This window comes from Styela clava, chromosome 11 (genome assembly GCF_964204865.1).
Source record: "Styela clava chromosome 11, kaStyClav1.hap1.2, whole genome shotgun sequence".
Classification (NCBI taxonomy): Eukaryota; Metazoa; Chordata; class Ascidiacea; order Stolidobranchia; family Styelidae; genus Styela; species Styela clava.
In genome coordinates, this window is record NC_135260.1 from 12904422 (window position 1) to 12927087 (window position 22666).

The 22666-nt window shown below is 34.2% G+C and overlaps 1 protein-coding gene across 1 annotated transcript; it reads left to right on the top strand.

Annotated features, from left to right (window-relative positions):
* Window positions 1-8232: 8232 nt before the first annotated feature.
* LOC120348053 (uncharacterized) lies at window positions 8233-14343 on the top strand. The gene is made up of 7 exons (XM_039418163.2): window positions 8233-8420; window positions 9194-9360; window positions 10089-10259; window positions 10392-11330; window positions 12264-12316; window positions 12670-12805; window positions 13594-14343. Exons 1-7 carry the CDS (start codon window positions 8356-8358, stop codon window positions 13944-13946), a joined length of 1884 nt encoding a protein of 627 aa, XP_039274097.2. The 5' UTR covers window positions 8233-8355; the 3' UTR covers window positions 13947-14343.
* Window positions 14344-22666: the final 8323 nt, after the last annotated feature.

Consider the following 22666-nt stretch of genomic DNA (forward strand, 5'->3'; position numbering starts at 1 on the left):
ACATTTCAAAAGTTTTCTTGCGAAAAGTGTTTGCGATTAAAAAAACAAATAGTCATTTCTTTTTCTCGCAATGGTACCACGACTGTAGTACTGCATCACAACTGACTGCATGATGTTTTTTAAACCAACTGACTTTGCATTGTTTTATGGGCCTGAAATCCCGACCAGTGAATTATGATTTAATAATAAATTTTCTCCAGACCCTCATAAAATTAAATATGTTTGAATATTGAATTTTGTCAACTCTTAAATAAATGTTAAAATGAACCCAGTCACGACACTGATATAAAAATAATTTATAACAAAGCTACGCAGACATACCGCATAGCGTATATACTATCTTCCGGGAGTCGAAGGTCAAAATTCAATTGAAATAGGTAAAATAGTTATAAAAGTTCGCCAATTAAGAAAAATTCTCAATAAAAGGCTTTGCGCATATTTTGTTTTCTATGTTGTGGCAAAGCCTACTTAAGTTTCAGATCTATAAACGAAAGAGGTGTTTAAAATCGTAACTATGCGCAATTCGATCAAGCTTTTTAGGTATAAAATATGGATTTCAACTGCATTTTAAAAACAGAATCCGAAACGTGCGCTTTAATTTTGTAGAAATATGTAAGAAATCACTGATATGTAAAATGTTAGTAAAAATACAAAAAAAAAACATCTAGTGATGTAGCACTTTTCATTTCAGTCTCCCATTCCACCCCCTCACATCTAGCTAATGAGCTACTACTGTATTGTGTACGGACCGAAATCATTTCGCTTGGCACATCAACCATATTTATTTCACTCTCGATGATGTGAGTTTATGAGATTTGAACCTTAGACCTTAATATACCTGCGATGCAAATATGGGTAAATTTGGCGCTAGACCAACGCGTCGACTTTGTAACTCCAGGAGTCAACTACCGATGGCAAACGCATCTGCAATACCTTCATAAACTATCACGAAATGCTCAAACCCACTCATATCCGCTTCCCTACTGTCATAAATGCACCGCATCATAAAAATATTCGCACCTGCGTCTATCATTTATAATCATTTATCTTTCATATTCTTTGTGGTTTTTAAAAAATCACGCGTTGAAGTATTGACCTTTTCACCGACAATAATAAGATTCAATATCTAGATTTCTAACAACAAAAGCTCGTGTTAGCTACGTTTTGGTAGACAAAAAAATAATATTTTTGAGCGTGATTATAACGCTGACGTGGGCAAACTAGGGCCCGCGGGCTAAATCCGGCCCGTTGGGTAATTCAATCTGGCCCGCCTGCTGCTGCCATAACCGGACTAAAACCAGATTTTGAGGTTTAAGCCGAAAAATAGCTCAAGGAATTTGTTGAGTTCCGATTAAATTTAGTTCTGGCACGAGGCTTATTATTTTCCACGTTTTCTTTTGTAACACTGTAAATATTGTCCATAAAATGTAACTTTTTACGTAACACTTGCGTGGCCCGACAATCTAGATGGGCATAATATTTGGCCCTTGGTCCGAAAACTTTACCCACCCCTGTAAATATAACGATTTGTATAATAAGAGCAATTCGAAAATGAATTTTTAAATGCAAAGTGGAATTGTGACTCAAAGTTCGCATATACTTACCAAGTATATTTTTTGATAGCCCGGGTAGTTTATAATTTAGATTACTCAATTTTCCGTTTTAGAAATACCTCGGACTCGGTTTTCAATGTCGATAACTTGCTATAACTCACTGCAAGGTCAAATTACCATAGCCAGACAAACAAAAATTCAGAATTAATGGATTTTCTTGGATGACAATGAACACGGCTCAGATTTTATTTCTGTTTGCTTTATTTAACGAGTTCGAAGGATCGGGGAAGTGTTGATTCCTATTAAAGAGTAAAATATTGTCTTGTTATAGACTGGTAAGCTCATATACTTTTATAATGTCTGCAATTTGGTCAGGCCCACTCGTGAGGTCTCGTGATTGGACACAAAAATGTAAACGTAGGATACGTAATTTTGCAACATTATCACGAAATGCAAAAAGGAATATTGTCTTGTGATATTATCTAACGTTTTCTATCACTATAAGCATTGTAAGTTACACATGTGTGTATAAAATACTTTTAACCTTAAGATAATTGGTTGATATAATAATAAGATGAAGAGAAATATTTATTCAATACGTGATCTAGGCGCTAACAAAAGCAATGTATAAGGTTAAAACTGGCTAAGTGAAGTTTCGGCTAGGAGAAATAACATTCAAACAGCATAATATTGATTTATTTCCAATGGGCTTTCATGTTTTTATATATAATTGATTCAATTCGTCAGTTTTGTTTATAATTGCTCTTTAAAATCTTTGTGGGATTTTTCATCGAATGGTTTTGCCAAAATTTTGCATTTTAGTGTCTGTTCGCCTTGAGTGAACACTTACCGATTGACACTTATATAATTTACCGACTGTTGCGTAAGATATGATATTAATCGCTTCTAGGCGAAATTTATGGCTCACGTTTTTTACGTAACAAATATATTTACAATCTCTGGATATCGAGTGTGAAAATTGAATGTAAAAATGTATATAAAATGTTGATAGTCGAAGGTTGTAATTTAATAAACACATTGCGTGTTACGAGTAAGTAAAAGTATATTCCAAACATATTTTACAGTTGGGGCAACACATTTATCATTTTTTCAGGTAAATGGAAACGATTTTTTAGTTTACTGACATTGCTTTTATTCGTAATTTATACATGTTCACGTTCTTGAGTAATGAAAATCATTAAATTTGAAAATCGACAAAAACTTCATCATATTGTTATACTGGGGTACGGTCAATGTCTGTGGTCACTGCGTTCCATAAGACAATTGAAACTTCTAGCCAAGAACTGGATATGTCGAAATGACATGTCGGTGAAATGCGACCAAATTACGGTGGTATTCTTCGTTTGTTAAATAAAACCAGTGTAGGTACAATCGGTGCTAAACTCAAAAAATCACCCCGCTTGCAGTAAAACAAAGATTGTGCAGTATGTGGGGATTTTATTTGAGAATGTAACTCAATCTGATGCAAAATACCCATATTTTTCAAATCGGATGTTCGTTGTTCTTTAGTGTATACATTCTTCAAACGTTTCGAGCGAGTTCATTCGTTATCTTTTGTTTATAGGTAACAATGAATGTATTATAACGAAACATTCTATATGGCAAACCAACTATATACCTTTTGGAACATGTAGAATTGAATATAACTTGGTATAAGGAAAATAAAATGAAAAACAAATTAAAAATTTTAGTGCTATCGAGATAAATATAATAAGCTGACCATTAATAAGACAAAAAAGCGAAATATCGTCTGCGAAAAAATAAAATTATAAAAATTCGCAAAAAAATTTATCTGTATTATTAATAAGAAATCTTAGAATAAAAATTTTTGAAAATTTCAAATCCTGGTGTTGAGAAAAATTTGGAAATTATTCGACCCTAACTAAGTGTCAAGTGGGTAACGTTACCAGTTTCACAGTGGCTTTATTTGGTAAATACAATATGTTCGCATTCGATTTCAATTTCAAAATCTGATAATTTTTAACTGCAACGAGTTTGCACACCCTTTTGATTTGGTTAATTCTATTTTTGTTTCAGCTTCAGCATCGGGGGTTCCCATTTGCAGTGTCGGGGGTTTATTTAATGGGGCATAGCAGATAGTGTCACCACAACGCATACCTTTTTGCAATTTCCGATTTAAGAAAGTTCCACTGCAAAAGTTTTTATCTGGCAGCAAAATAATATTTCCCTCAAAAATATTACGATGAAAAACTAATAAAATTTTGAAAATTACAAGTTTTAAAATCTTCGAAATGGACTTTCCGGTTTCACAATTCTGTAAGATTACTCGGATGAACCATCTTTAAACTAAACAATCATACATAAGTGTAAGGGCATTGAAATGAAAATCCCGTTACCTTTTGGCAATCCGCCTCTAATGTTTTTCTACTTTTTTATATGCAATTTAATGTTGTAACAAGTCGATTTGAAACTTGAAAATAACTTCGGCATGAATATTACAAGCATCCCATTCATGGAGGTGAACTTACAAGATACTGTGCCTAACTTCAACCACGCGTTTCTCTATTTGTCTATTTTCATGTCGTTTAAAGCATATGTTAGTACCATGTATGAGAACATCCTCAGTGTGTCATAAAATAGTAGTCATATAGCTAATAAACCAGGCCCGTTTTATTTGTAAAGCGAGTATATGACTGAGTCTCTAGAAAAATTATATAATTTTGGTGTTTATCAAAATATATCGTCGTAAGGGTAGTGTAATTAATAGCCTTGTGAATGGCGATTGAGGACCACACTCATACTCTCCCTAACTGTCAATAATATGTAACGCTGCATATTATTGCTATTGTGGTCTTAATTAAATACTATATTTTCAAAAATCGTTTCGTATGTTTCGTTTTCAAATCTATTCTTAAACGTTTCTGTATACATAAGACGACAACGTGCCACTGAGTTTTTTCGCATCAAAAACGGGTCGGGAAAAGTTAAGAATCGTTTTGTTTGTTATTGTCTAATATGGTGTGTGTGGAAATAAAATAGTGTTTTGCTTTCTCTGTGATGCTATACCCTCATTGTTAGCAAAATAGAATAAAAATTCTATACGTTATAATTTGCATTCATATTTTTTTTCTGTATGTACTTTTATTTTCAGTTAGGCAGATTTACTAGTAACCCTCGCCTCCATCACACAAAGAGGCAACAGTATTTATGAAAATAAATGCAAATAAGATTTTTATTTCACTTCTAAGAATGTTTATTTCGATTTCACGCAATATCGATAGGAAACCAGACTAGAAGTTAAAAATTTCCTTTTTTGATTTTTTTATGATGTTGATGTAATAATGAAATATGAGTTTTGTTACAAAAACGGACATCTACTTTTTTTGCCTTCACTTTAATTTTTAGTAGCATATGGGTTAGTTTTAAAATATTCTAATATTATAACAACACATATATATGGGTATTGACTAATTTCATAATTCGTCATTTTGGTGTTGTTTTCAACTCAATTTTCAAAAAATAATTCATCTAATTGGAAAAATTTTGAAATTATATTGACTAAAATAAAATTGAACATAAATAAATATAACGACTTTTTGCCGCAAAATTCTGCATAAATATCGTTAGCTGAGAGACTAAAAAGAACTTTCGATACATTATACCGTAATATCTACATTCAGTATTAATCTGTGTTAATCTACATTCCGTGTTGAAAGTGATAATATTTGTCCTATTTTGAATAGATCATTTCTCTTTTTTGAAACACAACATGTTTTCTTGCGATACTTACGCAGGCATTTGTTTTTTCCAACGTAGTAAGTTAAGCTATGTAACGTAAACACTAGCGATTTATGGCATTCGGCGTGACGTACGGCCTACATCACCGTAACGCCGATTTGAACGTATTTTCAATGATTAAAATAATTTTGTGTTTCATTATTTTCTAAAAATACCGTGAACTCATAATTAGTGATCGCGCTTCCTCGCGAGCACCTCGAGAAAAAAACTGTAGAATTTACATGTATTTTATTATACTGACTCAAGCAAGTACAAGTCCTCCCATTTGTCATCCATTATTCAACTGTTATCCGCAGCATAACTAAAGTATTTGAGGAATTTCTGCATTAAGCTTTTGGCAAATTTGTAGTATGTTTTTCTAAATAATGTCAATTTAGTTCGCCTCATCTGAGGACAACTTCAGGAAAGCATCTTCTGACGTCATTGAGAGTTAGTCATCCGAATCGCCCGAGGCGATTCTCTCGCCTGGCCCTGAACACGCTGCGTAGTCTTTCTCCTCTCCATCGATACGGGGAATTTTTGTCATTCAAAATAGACTACGTAACCGCGATTGGCAGATCTATTAACAGAAATTATGCCGTTTCACAAAGCTTAAGTTATCTTTAGTGTCGTTTTTGTTGGTATCGCGAACAATTAAAGGACCTGTTAAGTATTTTCGTAACTTTGAAATACATAATCTCTATTGCATCGTTGTCCGTACACAGCAAAATGACGTTCAGGAATGATAAAAATCAATGGAATTCGTTTAATAACGTTTCTTTATAAAAAAAAAAACTTGTTTTTGATTTGCTTTTCATGTAGCATTATATTTTTACCGGCGTTGGAACTGACACTGAGAAAAACAATAACAAGTTACATTCTTGGATGAGTATTGTACACAAACATACTTATTTTAACACTATGCAAGTACGGTTTAGGTCACAAATGGGACCGCCCATAAATGTAATTTATTTTTCGTATACCCAGATACGCATATTTAAAATGCCTGTGATGATAATTAATAGTAACAGGTCTATACCATCAAATTCTTGTCAAATTAAATATTGGTAACGCGCACAGGAAGTATATAAAACCTGGAAACAAATGTAAAAGCAATTCCATGCAACTCAAATACATCCTATACGATATAATCAAGCACAATCCTGAATATGAACTTACTGAAGCCTGACGAGAGTGTAATTTAAACCCATGGGTAACTTGCATAACATAAAATAGAAGAAAATGTACCGGTAACAATATATACAATATATCGTCGGTCGAGTTATTCCAACTGGTGAATTCTGGCAATGAATTGTGCCTGCTAGACAGAGGTAAAAACTACCGGACCGGATGCCAAACTCAAAATTAAAGGCTAATTCATTTTTTATTTTCTGTTTACAATGAAAGCGCAAGAAATGCTGGCCAAAAATAAGAAAAGGACGTTACAGTTACCGCAAAGCTAAGCGAGTTCTCAGAATGCAGCATTTCAAAAGTGGTCGAGTACGCAATCGTGTACCACTTATTTATTTGCCGTGAAAACTGAAGTGTATACTGTACAAACGCCTTTTTTCAAATCCGTATGTTTAGTGGTCATACATGTCAGTGACTTTTATTGTCCCAGTATATTCGGATTAAAATTTGTAGACTATTTTGGAAATCGGTTCATTTAGCAAGTCCGGTGTTCTTCGAACAGCCTCTAAATGCATGTCATGCCCCTTTGTCTTTTTCATGCATACAGCGTTAAGTGACAAGAAGAAGCACGTGACTGACGCAAAAAGGAATTTGTTGCGTCTTTATAAAAAATCACTCATACGTGAAATTCTAGGGAACGACGGGGGAGATGGGTAATACGATAGCCGAGTATTTTCCTGGGGTTACATCAGCACGGAAGAAATGCACCTCAGTTAGGACATATCCGGGGATGAAGTAATTTTGGGGGGACGGGGATACACCCCCGGAATAACTTCTCAATTTTTATACTTTTTGCACCGTAATATTTTCTCAATAAAATTTGTTGAAAGAAAAGTAATGAAATGCGAATTGGAATTGAAACACAGTCTATGGAATTTTCCAATACGCATGATGTAATCATATCATGGGTTTTTTGAGGCGTAGAATTCTTCTATCACCAGCGCATATCGGTAATTCAGGTTTGGTAATTAATGCATTCTGACTGATTGTTGAAAGCAAAAAACTGTAGTTTTTAGTGGCAATCTCTGTCTGGATCGTGACCCGTATTCTCTGATAGTTGCGGCCTTATTTCAAAACGGCTAACTCAATTCGTTATCCATAAGAGATATTTTTGCGTGAACGTGTAAACCATAATTTATTGTAGTTTTCATAACCAGTCTCTGTTCGAATATATAACGAGAGAATTCCATGCATAATAAGGTCGGCGTTCCAAATCCAAATCAGTCAACTCTCTCGTTTTGGACTGAAGGAGAAAGCGCTAGCACCGTAGGCTATATATTACTAAATATAGCAAAGTTTTCACTAAAAAGAGAATGAAATATAATCAACAGCGTAAAAATAGAGACGAAAACTATTTTTACATCTCCCTTTTTATCCAACAATCTTTAATGCATTTTTATCCATAGCTCGATTTTTTTCTCAAAACCATCGTATATTTAAAGCTCTCTCGGTCTCATTTTTGTCAAAAAGTAACGGATCCAGTTGGGTAGTAAGAACTCGTATTCAGTATGAACTACTTTATTAAAATAGCAAGAAATGAGAATTACTGTAATAATATCACCCAATAGCAATGATATCCAGGGTATATAATGTGTATCAAATTTTACATCAGTTAGACAATTAGTCTTACAAAAGGTATAATAACTATACCTCAAAAGTTTTGTTGAAAGGAGTATATCAGTTAAAAATACACATACCTTTGCAATAACAATCTAAATGATATTCTAATATTTCTTAATCTACAGTTAAGCAAATTAACAAATTTCTAAGTGAAGTATAGTTATTGAGCTTGAAAATACTTGATCATATGAAATAATTTGTCCTGGATCCTGTCGAAGAAAAATTCAACAAGATGACGATTGGACGAACGAATCATCCTTACGTTGAAGAAGTTGTCCCAGAGGGAAGGCGTCTGAGGTATTTACTTTGGATATAATTTTTTTATGATTTATGCTGTGTTTTCGTTGTAAAAATCTAACTAGTTTCTTCAGGAGATGCACATATATACAGTTCTTACCACTAGCATACACACTAGTTTAAGTGTTGACCAAATGACTTAATCCCGGCTTAGGTTCAAATATGGTTCTTCCTGATAGATATGTCGTTCATTTTGTTTAGGTTCTTTCACCACAAAATATTTTTCGTGTAAAAACCGTCTTGTGAAAATTACGAGAATGGTTATTCATCAAAATTCACTTGAAATCATTAAAGTAAATATTTTAGTTTTAAATTTCATACTTACCAATATTTTACACACATAATTTAAATAAATTTTGTCTACAAATTTGTTACCATCGTTTGAAACGCTCGACGCCATATTGTTTGAAAACTTAGTTACGATCTGTCTCTTATTCCGTTCATTGGTCCGAAAACGTTCAAAATATCTTATGTTGCAACATGAAACGTTCAACTACATGCAATGATCTCAACAATGCGTAAAATTACATTGAAATCATAAATGAGAATATTTTTTCACACAAAACTATACGGATAGATTTGAAAAAAATGTAATTTGAAATTTGTAATGCTAAATTTTTTGAATGAAAGCGAAATTTAAGTCTCTATAAACCATTTCAACAAGAAACTAGAAATTGAACTATTTCAAATGTTACTTAATATAAATTATGTCTTGCTTTAGATTTAAATTGAATTCTGTCCTACATCAAACTGAATCTCCTTTCATTTTTCAGAATGAAGGACTGGCTTAAAAGTCGTATTGGAAATCCAAGATACCCCGGATTAGTTTGGTTAGATGAGGAGAAAAAAATATTTCGTATACCATGGAAACATGCAGCACTACATGGGTGGGATCAAAACTGCGATGGAGCTCTTTTCCGTGACTGGGCAGAACATACAGGTAGTTGATGATGCTTAAAAGGCTCAATTTCTTAAGTTTATCTGTTTTTAAATAAGGAATGTTTATTCAAAATTCGCAAGGCTATAGACACTAGCCAATTGCCTTTAAAGCTAATAGAGTATTGGCCGAAACATAGCCTACCGGGTCACAATTTACCATGCTCTGAATGAGACAGTAACATCAATCTACATTATCGAGCCTTAATCTAAAATGTTTTGTCATAGTAGACTACAACGTTTTGTCAGCGTTTCCATCTGGTAATTTGCAGTGAACTTATTCGTCTTTGAATTCTTATCTTTAATTTTTGAAAAAATTCAGCGACCTCTAATATCACCGCCAGAAACCGGACCAAGCATACATTTGCCCAATTGTTAGTTGTTCAAAATCAGAAAATTCAATATTTACGAATAAACGGATGTAATAAAATACCAGTTTTGACGCCCCGCCGATTAATATTATTGTTTGAGAAGTATGTAAACAGCATTGATTTCTATAAACGTCATATGTGAAACAAAAATGTTAAACGAAGTTTATCAAAGGTGTTTTTCAGCTCTTAAGATACAAACAAAATACTGATTATCCCAAGCGTTTGACGCAAAACAAGCTCTTTCGCTTTAACAAATAATCTACAAAAGATATACAGCAGCTTTTGTTAGGGTGTAAAACGAGATAATATAAAAACAAGATAATTCTGTGTTAATAATACGTGAATGGATTGTTTATTTCAGGTGCCTGCAATAAAAACACACATCCGAAGCAACTGAAAGCAACCTTCCGCTGTGCTTTACATTCATTACCAGATGTTCACGAAGAACGAAACTTGGCGAAAAAAAGAGGAGATGACGCATGTCGAGTTTTTAAGATGGAACCAACATCTTATGTGACCAATAATAAACGAAGTAAGTATATATTTTAATGGGCATTGTGCAACATAAGTGTAATGTACAAGCACATTTGCACTAACACCTTCTTTTAACTGTTGTAATTATCAGTCATCATACTAAGAATTCTACTTGATTTTACTTTCAAAGGACATATCAGGATACGAAATCACAAAGAAAGAAAATCGAATATCAAACAACAACAGCAAAAAGGGGAATGTTTTGAACAATATCACCTCCCAGTGCATATGCAACCAAATTCAATGCCGTTTTCGACTTGGAATGAATCTCCCTACCTGCCTGGCGAATATCAGACATGCAACTACAATAATAATTTTCTATACCCCGAATCAGAAAACGGAGACACTATTGCATTCAGAAGCCCTGACCATTTTTCTGTTTCACCCAGGCGTTGGACGACGCAGAGCAACCCAGATATCACTACACGTGGGTTATTACCACCACAAATTGAAGTGAGCCACGATTTCCAACCTTCATATGATATCTCAGTCATGTCTCAAATGCAGCACTCTCAATCCGTACCTGAAATATCACAACAGACACACTTTTCAGGTTGTCAGAACATGCGTGGAATGCAAACATTACCTGTGTGTTCTAGTCCATTACAAGTATATCAGCATTCCAATCCAAAAAATGAAATTTCTGGGCAAAATGAAATTTCTTATTACCAAAGCACAAATATGGGACCGATGTCACCAGGAGTGATATCAACTTCTTCTTACACCCCAATGGTCTCCTCACCAACTTCGTTTTCCTCTGTCCAAGCCGTTGGAATTCACAGTATGTCATCACCAAATCGTGGGTCAGACACGATAGCCCAAGCTGTGGCATCGGCCTCCGCAGTAATTGAAAGTTACCAAGCCCCAAATCAGTTTTCCAATTGTCCGTCATACCCTACACCCAATATGTTTAGAGAAGAACGACTCATCAACCCTGTGGACGCAATATTGGCGTCAGGGGCGGTTCGAGTTTCTGAAGACAGACCGACTGAGATACTAAGAACCTCTCATCAAGCCGTCTCTAATTTACCGACCACAATGATGTCTGAAATCAATTTGAGTTTCAAAGGTACGACTTCAAATGCATTCATTTTTGAAAGCATAATTTCGATGTTATTGCTGTTTGCATAACGGACATACAATATCAAATCACGCATTTAATTTGCAAAATACGAATCGGGGAAGGGATATTACAGCAAATTGTTGCCATTTATACACGGATCATTAAAGTAAATTATTTCCGGGAGATTTGATGGTGTAAAATAAATATTTAGAAAGTATCGTTACATGTAACCAAGAAATAACTGCGTCAATTCGTCAAAAAGACGTTTGAAATGTGCATTATATAATAAAGTTCGTTAAATTTCAATCACTAATACATTATAATGTATAAGGAGGCAAGTCCACATTCCTTCGAGGCTGCAAAGTAAATCTGTTTTGTATTCTTTTCGCCTGATTCTTCGTACGACCATAGAACAATATTTGACAAACATAAAATGTATATTTGCAAACCCCCATGGTCCAAGGTATCCGAAGTCTAATATTGAATTTGGTTTAACGTTCCACCAGATTTAAATGTAAAGCTATATTACTCGGTATCCGCAATACCAACAACGCACAACTATTAAGTATTCTTGATTATACAAAGCGGTTATGTCCTGGTTTATAGCTTCATTCCTAAGAAACCGGTTAATTAGTAATTACTATGGACTGGAAACTCAAAATCACGGTTGCCACATTTTTAATCAAAAGAAGGGGCAAATACACGCATTGTAACTCAGCTGTGCGTAATGAAATAAATTTTAAAAAAGATTCCATCCTAATTTCTTTTTGCGTATCAGGGTATTCAAAATCCAGTATATCATCCCGAACCCTTGACGTCAATGCCTCAAAAAACCCTGCTTATGCTAACATGATTTTTGTGATTACTTTGGGTATTTCCATGAATACATATATATAAGCGAAATTGATTTACTAATTATTTGTTGTTTTTTGTTTTTAGAATATCAACAAACGCCTAACAAGATTTCTTCATTGGAAAACCAGATTGCCGGGGTAAGTTTGGAGTAATTTCGAAATCAAATGAATAAAAAAAAATCCGGCTTTGTTTCACAACGTCCGCCAATAAATTTTTTGATATTTTTATAAAATCAGTTTTCTTCTTCGTCACAATTAAATTTATGTTTATTTACACAAAATCATCTATGAGTACGTTTAATTGTTGTCATCTTCATCCTTGGAACATACTGAGCAAAAAAAAATGATTAATTTCGCTTTCTAGTTTCTAAATGGAATGGTGACAGCATTGTCGGAAATATGCAATTTCTTCACTCAGTTCAAAAGATTTTTGGTGTAGATTAAAAACCAAAATCCTTTATACGGATTTCTAGATTTCTTTCACTTTTCAGATGTGTCAACCGACCACATTTATGATCGACCAGTCTGGCAACCAACAGATGCTGAATGGCGTAGCACAAGGTGGACTTTCCCCTCACCAAAGCGAATATATTGAAGGTTGCGATCCGACGGGTCAATTTATAACAGGTTTGTATGTTTGTTTATTGAGGTCATTTACCTTTTCTAGTAAAGGCATTGCTTATCATTGAACATACAGTTCAAAAAATGCATGGTAGAGCTTATTTAAAGCTGATAAGCGACATTTGGTTCAAAAACATAACTCAATAATATTATGAATATGCACGTTTTTGTTTATAGGTAACGATAGTAAGCCTTGGTATCGGAGTGGTGCTTTTTAAAACTGATTAATCAAATTGTTTTGTATGCATGGGGGATTCCAACTATATTTGGCCTATTTCCTTTGCTATATTTCATGATAAAAATGAAACGTTAGGATACTGGAAGTGACAATACTAAAAATATAGTGCTTGTAAAAATATGTAGTATATTCACTTCAATATTGAAGTTATCCCGATTTAAAACATGGGGTATAATTCCTAAGCGCGGACAGATGGTTGACCATTTTTGGAAACCAATTTGCATTCTCGCTTCCGTTAGGGAAAAATCCATCACAAACGAATTGAATATTCCCAAATGCCATTGTACATGACATCTTTGTTTAACAGTCTATCATTTATTATATCCGCCGTATATTATTTGCTATTTGCCTGTGTTCAGCATCTGCCATCAAATGAAACCAGAAATGTAATCAAATATATATTCTTTATGTACGCCAATCATAATTGTTCAATATTTGGGTCGTAAACTAAAAGAAACGCGACAAATCTTTCCAAAAATTGATTCCGTGTACAAATATGGTATGGTGTATCCCGTCCTCTACCTACGTACTAAATTTTATATTTGTTTCAATTTAGAAAACCAATCAGCAGATAACACATCTTCAGAATGGATGTCATCACCCCAGCACGAATCGATACTTCCTTCGGCATCTACTCTTCTGTCGTCGTCAAGCTCTCCTACATCGGCAACATCGCCTTTGCAATGGATTTCTTCAAATGAAAAGTCAATTGCGTCCCCTTCCGCAAACTTTTTCGATGATATCCAATACGATGCGTTGTCCACAGCATCTCCGACTTATACTTATGACAATATGGCAACAGCGAGTACACAATACAATGACAATCTAAGTGCTAGTTTTACTACTGTATCGACTACTACACAACATCACCTTTCAACTTCAATGTATGGAGGATACGCTAGTCAATGAACTTGAGAAAAGACACTCAGAATAGTATATAAGATGCACAATCGAAAATCGAACTGCATTTGTATACGAATTTATGGTCTGTTGAATTTGTGCTGCTGTGTTTCAATTGATAAATGGCCCAGCGCCATATGCACAATATAATCTTTTTACCCTGTTGCCTTTAAATCCGTGGCCTTCTTTTTATTTCTATATTTATAACTTATTTATACCTTCTTCAGCTTAATATTAAGTTCATTTTAATCTGTTAGTATTTTTTTTTATTGTTTGTCTTATTCAGTGTGACGAGGCGTTAATAATGGAGCCGATAAAAGCCGTCCATCTTGTCACACTTTGCTTGTGAGTTGTAATGCTTTTCTTGCGAAATATTTTGCTAATAAAATTTTCCAATAATTTTCAAGTATATTGTATTATTTGTGGTATTGTGTGTACGCTGAAGTATCATGTAACGAACTGGAACATATTGATAAACATCCATCCGCGAATTTACATCGTATAGGCGCAACTAATTTAGAAGTTCAAATCAAGACTTCATTTATACCGGATTCGACTTGTTTGAACCGGGTTGATCAGGTTAATTCGAGATTCGGGTTACTGATTTGAATTGAACCAGATTTGCGCCTGAACATTTATCTTTCCTGGAAGCATAGTTCATATGGTACGGAATAACGTTACGTTTTTCTGTATAGGAATGAATTCGTCGGATCCAAAGCAACATTTACGTCATCGGTTGCTTTTATATCGGCTTCAACATCTGCAGTCGTTTTGTCTTAGTTCAAACCATACAAATGGTTTTGAAAACAATTTTAGTCTTTTACAAATCCAATACGTTCATACTGGAAGCGAGATGTGGAAAACGATTCCGATTATAGTGCCGAGTGTCATTCTTCCAAACGTGAGGATCACGTCCCAATGCCAGAAGAAAGAAACACTCTCGGATAAAAAAAAATTATTTATAACAATATGTGTAAATCGATATTAAAAATTACATCGAAGTAGTTTTTATAATTGGTAAAAAGTATTCTCAAAAAAAGGCAGTTAAGCCATACTTTTATGAATATAGATATTTTTTGAAATGCGTATTACGTTAAGTAAACGAAAAAAATGAGAATAACATAATATATTACCGCGAAATAGTAGGTATAATAGCGAGCTTTTCCGTGAAAACAATCTTATTCAAACAGCGAATAGTAAGAAGATAACATTAAAATAAAATCTCGAAAAGTTTGGGATGTTTCTCTCTCATTCTGGTATTTCACTGACTCTTGATGTTCCTGACCCCCCCCCCCCCCCCCCCCCCCCCTCAAAAAAATTGGGCTGGCTACGATCTTGCCACCATATAGCATCCCACTGCAAACTTTTGAGTCATAATTTAGAGACAATGACCTGTTGCTTGACGTCACTTTACTTATGAAAGTATACCATCCGTGTAATTTCCCATTCACACGGAAATTGCATTATTATATCAAAACAACGTAATAAAACACGTTTATTAAGATTGTACATTAACAATATGATAACACATTCTTTGTAAAAACAATTTCATTTGTCTGTCGTTGGAACTCTCATCCAGATTGTAAATTGCTCTTACAATTTAGCGTTTGTCTTTTTCATAGAAATGAAAATACAAGTACCTATAATAATTAAAATAATTTGTTGCTTCAAATACCACGTGTCAGTGTCTTTCAAACGCGGGGAGTCCATAATACTTTAGCGATGCAAAATACATAAACACAGATAAATGGTAATACATCATACATCAGTAGATTTAAAAGATACTGTGATACAAATAATACCGGTATCTTTGCTTCTTCATTGTGATATCATATGATATCGCATAAAATTATTGTTAATTTGAGCCGAGTATGCGATTCTATTAATAGATTTTTAAAATATACCTTGCGGGTCAAGTGTTTTATGTATTGTTATATACGCTATAAATATAAACGCCCAGTATTCTCTGTCTATTTTCATGTATACAAAAACTCATGATAGATAAAATTAAATAACCGAGATGTAAAATGAGTATGCATAATTTACACTTTAAAATTTAGTTAAATCACAATGATTGTTTTTTTCACCCCGTTTCTATACACATGGGACTCATAAAACTGTACCCATGTCATTTGAAATATATTCTAAAGAGAACATAACTTTTGTACAAGGCGTCCTAGCTTACTGAAACATACAATTATACACAAACAGAAGTTCCAGTATTACCTAAATTTTCTTCATTTACGAAGACGTCATTAGGAAATTTATGGGTTCTGCTTTTTTGGTCCATCCTGTGTATCTCGAAGAGTCATTTTGATAAATAGCACTCTGCATTTTGTGGATTTGATTTCAATTCGTAGCTTGAATTAAAATAAAATGATATGGTGGATGGACTAGCAATATCAAAGATCGACTATTCAGATTTCCCACCAATTTTTAGAATCGTATAAGGCATATTTATTGTTTAGCATATATGGTTTATGATACTCATTACGTACGTTCGTACTATTTCGTGAAAGATACTTCCATACGATACTTAATTAAACATCATAACTAAGTATAGACGCTGCGTAACCACGCTGCATAACTGGTGCGCCAGTATAAACACACGTTCAGATAACATCACGTTCGATTCACGAGACATCAACAAACCCCACGAAAAGCAAAATTATTTTTAGAATAACGTTGCATTGTTACATTGGAGACCTAAAATTGAAACGACCTAACGAATTCCTACTTACATTTTTATCAAATAAAATGATCTTTGCGAAATCCGAATTTAGACCGGAATTAGTAATATGTGGTGAAAACGTCATAAATAACACGCCATAGATTTCGACGCTGTGATTTCGAACTGCCTTGTGCAGGCTTAACCCCTACCAATTACGATTATCCTACCTAATAGCGGGTGTGTAATGTATTGGGCGTAGGACTACTACTACGTAGGCGATATTATGTTATTACTTTTAATATTAATGTATATATACAACATTGGTTTAATAATATGACGAATTTTACAAGTTTGCAGATGATGCGTTTTACAAATGTTGAGCTTCCTATGTTCAGTTGTGACTGTTCTGACGAAATGTGAGCCCCAACATACCAATCAGTATTGACTTTTTCTACCATCAACGAAACGCTACAAATACCTCCCAGCGTGTGGTCGTTTGCAATGCTTATCAGTAATTTTAGATTACGAAGCATTTTTAGATGAGGCTTATATTTACTTATATTTGACATACCTAAATAAAGGGTAAATATTTAGATAATTCTAAAAAATATGGTTCGAATGCTCATAATCACATTCTACAACTCTCGTCAAACCTTAACTGCACACGCGTGCTCGGAAGAAAAACCACAAATTCTAGACAGACCAGACTATGCACGATTTACCCCATTATTTCAGCAACGTCAAATTTAATCGTTCTTATCTAAAATTTACATAGAATGATCATTTTCATTTTGACCAAACGTAGACAGTGCACTGGCAATTAAACATGACTATGATACACGTTTACTTTAATGTTTTACTATACGAATTTGGGTGGAACCATTTTAATCGACATGCAAATTAAATTGATGAAAAAATAACACGAATTATCATGCTTTCAACGCAACATGATTACTTAACGATTAATCCGGAATCACGTTTACATTACGTAAGAAATACTCGTCTTAAAAGATATTGGTTTTAATTTGGTATCGGCATAAATTTTAATTCTTTACTATTTCAGATTTTTTTCACACAACGCTTGAATTTATTGCAATGGGAGGCAAATATGACTCTTTTTTAATTGTATTAAAAATAGCTCCGCAATAAATTGTAAAACAGCTACCGTGTTTCAAAAATAACACTAAGGCTTATTTTGGGGGAATGTCTTTTATTTAAATATACAACATATCGTCATGCTAATAACCGAATCGCGTAAGTCATTTTAGCAGTTTGAGAAAAAACGTAAAAAACTTCCTAATGATAATGTTATGCCATTGGGAGTCAATAATTTGCCATGGTTCAATTTTTTGATCGTAGCCGGATTTAAGTTAATTTGTATGACGCAAATATGTGACGTCATAATGGCGCACTGTGACTTGGGCAGAAATGTGTCTATGACTTGGGGACATACGCAATTTTGCAACTTGACTATATGCACCAGTCCTGAAAATCAAACATGCCAAAAACGAATGTAATTCTCAGTATCTACAATGTCTAATCCCCAAAATAGCTGATCTGTTTCAATTACATCATTTTTTATGTTCAAAAAAATATATTTTATCAATATATATAACACGCTCTGCACACCCACCGAAATAAGACTAAGATTAAATAGAAAGAATAAAACAGCAATGTACCCAATATAAAAGCCAACGAAAGTGAATTGGACTCGGACAGTGAATATCACAAGTGCACCCCTTCCTATACTAAGATATAAATTCAAATTTGTAAGCGCTAAGCTAGAATCTGAGATGCAAAAACTCGAAAATACTTCACGGGTTATTTTGCCTTTGTGACGTCACAATAGTCATACGGTAACAATGCTAATTCATTATGACGAAACAAACGCAAAAAATGCATGTCATACAAAATCTCCAATTTTATGGGTTTCGGAATTCTTAAAATAAAATCTGAGTTAACAGACAGGTGCGCAGCATTACATGAATACCTATTTTATAAAAAAAAAAACTCAAAGTCGCCAAAAATGACTTACGCAATTCGGTTATTAGCCTGACGATATGAAAACCGATATCCATTTACTTGTAAATATCACGTCTCTATTTAAAATCACTGCTAGACATAGATTATTAATCATTTAAAACGAGTAGGAAAAATTTCTTGTTATCGACTACGTCAAAAAAATGTTTTCTATATTACTAGGTCTTATTTTAAGGGGAGGGCTTATATTAAAATCATTTACAAAATTCATGCTACGCCCTGTTTTCAGGGTAGGTCACGGTAGTAACACATTTAAATACATCGTGTGTGTATGCAAGGTTTTCGTTGTTTAAAAAGACAATACTCATCATTTTTTCGTGGTTTTAATATTTTCAGAACCGCTCTTTCAAAATTATGTCCGCACAAACTTTGTGATATGTGGTCCGGAAATGTAAACATATCGGTATATGATTCATTCTGTTCATGAAGGTGCGATTTCTCATCGGGAGATTCTTAGGACACGAACTGAGGACATGTTTCAAAATAGATTGGATTGATAAAATCATGCTCCATAAACGATTTTGTTTTATATGACTGTATATTATTTGACAATGACGAGCTTATTCCGGGCAGTAGCTGGTACGCACAATATTTTTATGCCTAATTCTTCTTAAAATTAGTTGTTATGCAGTGATTCAGAAGACTGATGCCGGGTTGAGTACAAAATAATAAAAAATAACGATATCTGAATACACATTTGTCACAATCCAAGAATTATAATGAACGCCTAAAATAGATTAATCTTTTTCTGATACTTACTTGAGTTCGGGCCTATCTAAAAAGGAAGACCTCCCTGGATCCAAATTCCCACAATTTTTCTACAAGCAAACTCAAATCGTTAATTGGTGAAATTCACGCTTCTGGTTTACATTCACTCTCATTAAAATCTTTTTATGTCAGTAATAACTTGTTTATTTTTTGGGTTGATTGAAATTTAATTTCCGACAGACCGAAAAATTAGTTCTTTACAAATGCAATTGATAAGTGTAACTCAGGTTGTGTAAATGTATAAATGAACACCACTCATACGTAATGAAATTTCCCGATAGATAGATTCGTTTTATTCGGGGAATATATGTAATATATAGTGTAAATATTGAACATACTATTTTAGTCTATCTTTAGTGTAAATAATATAAAGTTACATCTGTCAATGATGTATTTAGCAATATATCATATACCAATCCTTGTAACAAGTTGTCAAAATCATGTTTCAAAGCCAGTTCATTGCGATGTCACACAGAAGGGAATCCCCGATAAGCTCCGAATTGGCTTGTATACTATATTTAGAAGATTTGGTAAATTAGGTTATGATTACATGATAACTATCGACAGCAGTTTCGATCGAGCAACATATAATCATAGAAATAATCTTCAATACGGCGTTGTGAAACTTTATAAAACTCGTGTCGCTCTTCATTTTGGTACGCCGTTGCGACTTCACCAAGCCGTAATGGTAAAAATCCATTGTGTATTCATATATGTTAACATAAATAAGAAAAACAATCCTTGGTCTTGATTCGGGTTTCCGGAAAATAACTTACGCAACTCTAAATATAGCTACATATATGCATATGCCCTAAAGGGATAACCAAGATAGAAGTCGAAATGAATGCGGTAACGTTTCCGCATCGAAATTCTCCCATTTCGTCAGTAATTTGCATTCCTTTCGCGTTGATACTAAGGATTTGATCAAAATCCGTTATAAATAAAATATTGAAGCTTACATTGTTTGTTTCCAGCACTAGTGAAAACACTCAACTTCACTCAAAAGTGAAAATCACATATCATTGGATTACGGATTATATACAAAGTAAATTGGTTGTATAAGTACAGTGGTCGAGCGGTAGATAGAACTGCTTTTGGTTGAGCAATGTTTATTGCTTAGCGGTCGAAATGCGTTTCACTTTTGATTGTAGTTTCACAGCGGCATATTTCGAATGTTGGCGAGACTGACGTTATGCTGACAGAATATTAGTAACAGAATCAAATTTACAAACATTGTGAGTTTTTCATTTAAAACAAAGAAAGGTTTACCAGGGCTGAATTTTGCGACAGCGCTAGAGTCGAAATCTTGTCAACATAGGTTCGGATTTGGGTCCAAAACTGAATTGAATGTACATTTTGACCGCATAGTTCTGATCAGTATCATAAATAACGGCGAGCTTGATTCATTCCGTTTTTTTTATTGGCCTTTGCTGATACCTCGGTTTCTTTCACAAACAACGGCGAGCTTGATCAAAACTTGATCCCACATAAGATGTGAAACTACGCCTGAAGTAAACATAATCATATCAACCCAATTTGCAATAACGGTGCACAAGTGGCTGCATACCCACAAACGAACTATAAGAATTTTCATTTGATATTTTTGATCCGAGATTGCTTGCTGCGGTTGCCTCAATATAATCCTGCCGGTGGTCCTTGTATAGGAGCAATTTTTATTAACTGGAATGAAGCAGAGTGTTAAAAAAGGCTATGACATCAGCTTGATCTCAAAACCGTTAATATCCTACATTTTTGCCGCAGAATCCTTCTGATACGTACACTCGTAACGGTGCTCCCGAAGTATGCGAACCAAGATGGCGGACATCGGAACGTAATATGGGTAACAGGTTAGGGTTAGATAATTTTTTTCCAATTTTCCTTATTTTAGTCCTATTATCAGTTCGAAGACTAGCCAAGAGCCTCCCGTAGTATTTATACCTAAAATTATGGCCTAACCCTAACCTAGTACACATATTACATTCCGATGTCCGCCATCTTGGTTCGCATACTTCGGGGGCCCCCTCGTAACAAATATGCTTTTACAAAATGGGAATCCATAGATGAATTATAAAGTTATGACGTCGAAGTTGCTCGCTTGAAAAGCGAGATAGTCTTCCGACACAATCCGTCATTATAAATTAAAGCCGACAGCGTCTCTTCTCTATAATTTTTTCTACAGTTGTGCTCCCACCCGGTTATGTTCAGATAATGGAAGTTGATAATAATAATTCGTTGATATTTCAATATCAACACAATCGCGATCGTGCAAGGTATAGTGTCCAGTGGCAAGGAAATGCCTCCTTTTCTTTTTATTGGACATATACGCCGTTTTGTTATTATGTTTTTGTTTGAGTTATTTTTTCATGTTCTCATTCAAGTTATCATTGTTACGGAAAACCGCTGTTTTCATTAAACTACCTGACCAATTGCTTTCAATTTTCAGAAGTTAAAAAATGTATTTTTCGCTAGAAGGTCATTTTATTCCAAAAATTGTGTGTGCGGTGACGTCATTAAAATTAAAAATTGCGCTCCTTGTGGCCGTTTCACTTTCGCGTAAGTTCAAATCTGCTCTTTAGGTGCGATACGGTACCGACAGGCTACGGTGACAGATTGCATACCTGTACCATTTTGTGTCCATATATTTTAGAATCGCTTGCTTGTTTATTTATAAAGTTTTATCAAAATCCAATTGAAGTCATGCGCATTGTAATTCGTCGTACAATGTATGTTTGCGGACAAATATTGTCGGGTTATTCGTAGTTAAAGCATGTGAATTATGAAAGTCAAACAATCAATCAATGTGTGTTGAATCTCTTATGACAAACACGGGGGCAATTATGACAAACACGGGGGCCGAACGCCCACCTCCATATTTACCTATGATCAATATTTTGTTATGTAATTATAAGATGTGGGGGAGTTTTTAAAATTCTACTGTAGCGAATGTGGATTGTAACCATGGATTTTAATCTTATTTAACCCCTCTGTATTAATAGTACCGGTATGTGAATTCAATGAATAGATCAGTGTCTTATTTGCCTGGTAATGATTTATCGGGACGAGCGACAAGCCCAAACAATATTCTATGTATCGAGCAATTTGTCACGTGGTTCTATATATCTGTTTGGATTCAATTTGATTGTGCAACTTTACAATATACGAACATTTGGCATTACAATACATTGTGTGCTTATTGACCTCTGATGGAGTGCAGATCGATGTTACACTCTTTTAACGAGTGCTAAATAAT

Excerpts from the sequence above, each read along its gene's own strand:
- LOC120348053 (XM_039418163.2), top strand. The coding sequence starts at position 8,356 with ATGACGATTGGACGAACGAATCATCCTTACGTTGAAGAAGTTGTCCCA. Across the intron at positions 8,421-9,193 it reads CCAGAGGGAAGGCGTCTGAG|AATGAAGGACTGGCTTAAAA; the intron begins GTATTTACTTTG and ends TTCATTTTTCAG. Across the intron at positions 12,317-12,669 it reads TGGAAAACCAGATTGCCGGG|ATGTGTCAACCGACCACATT; the intron begins GTAAGTTTGGAG and ends TTCACTTTTCAG.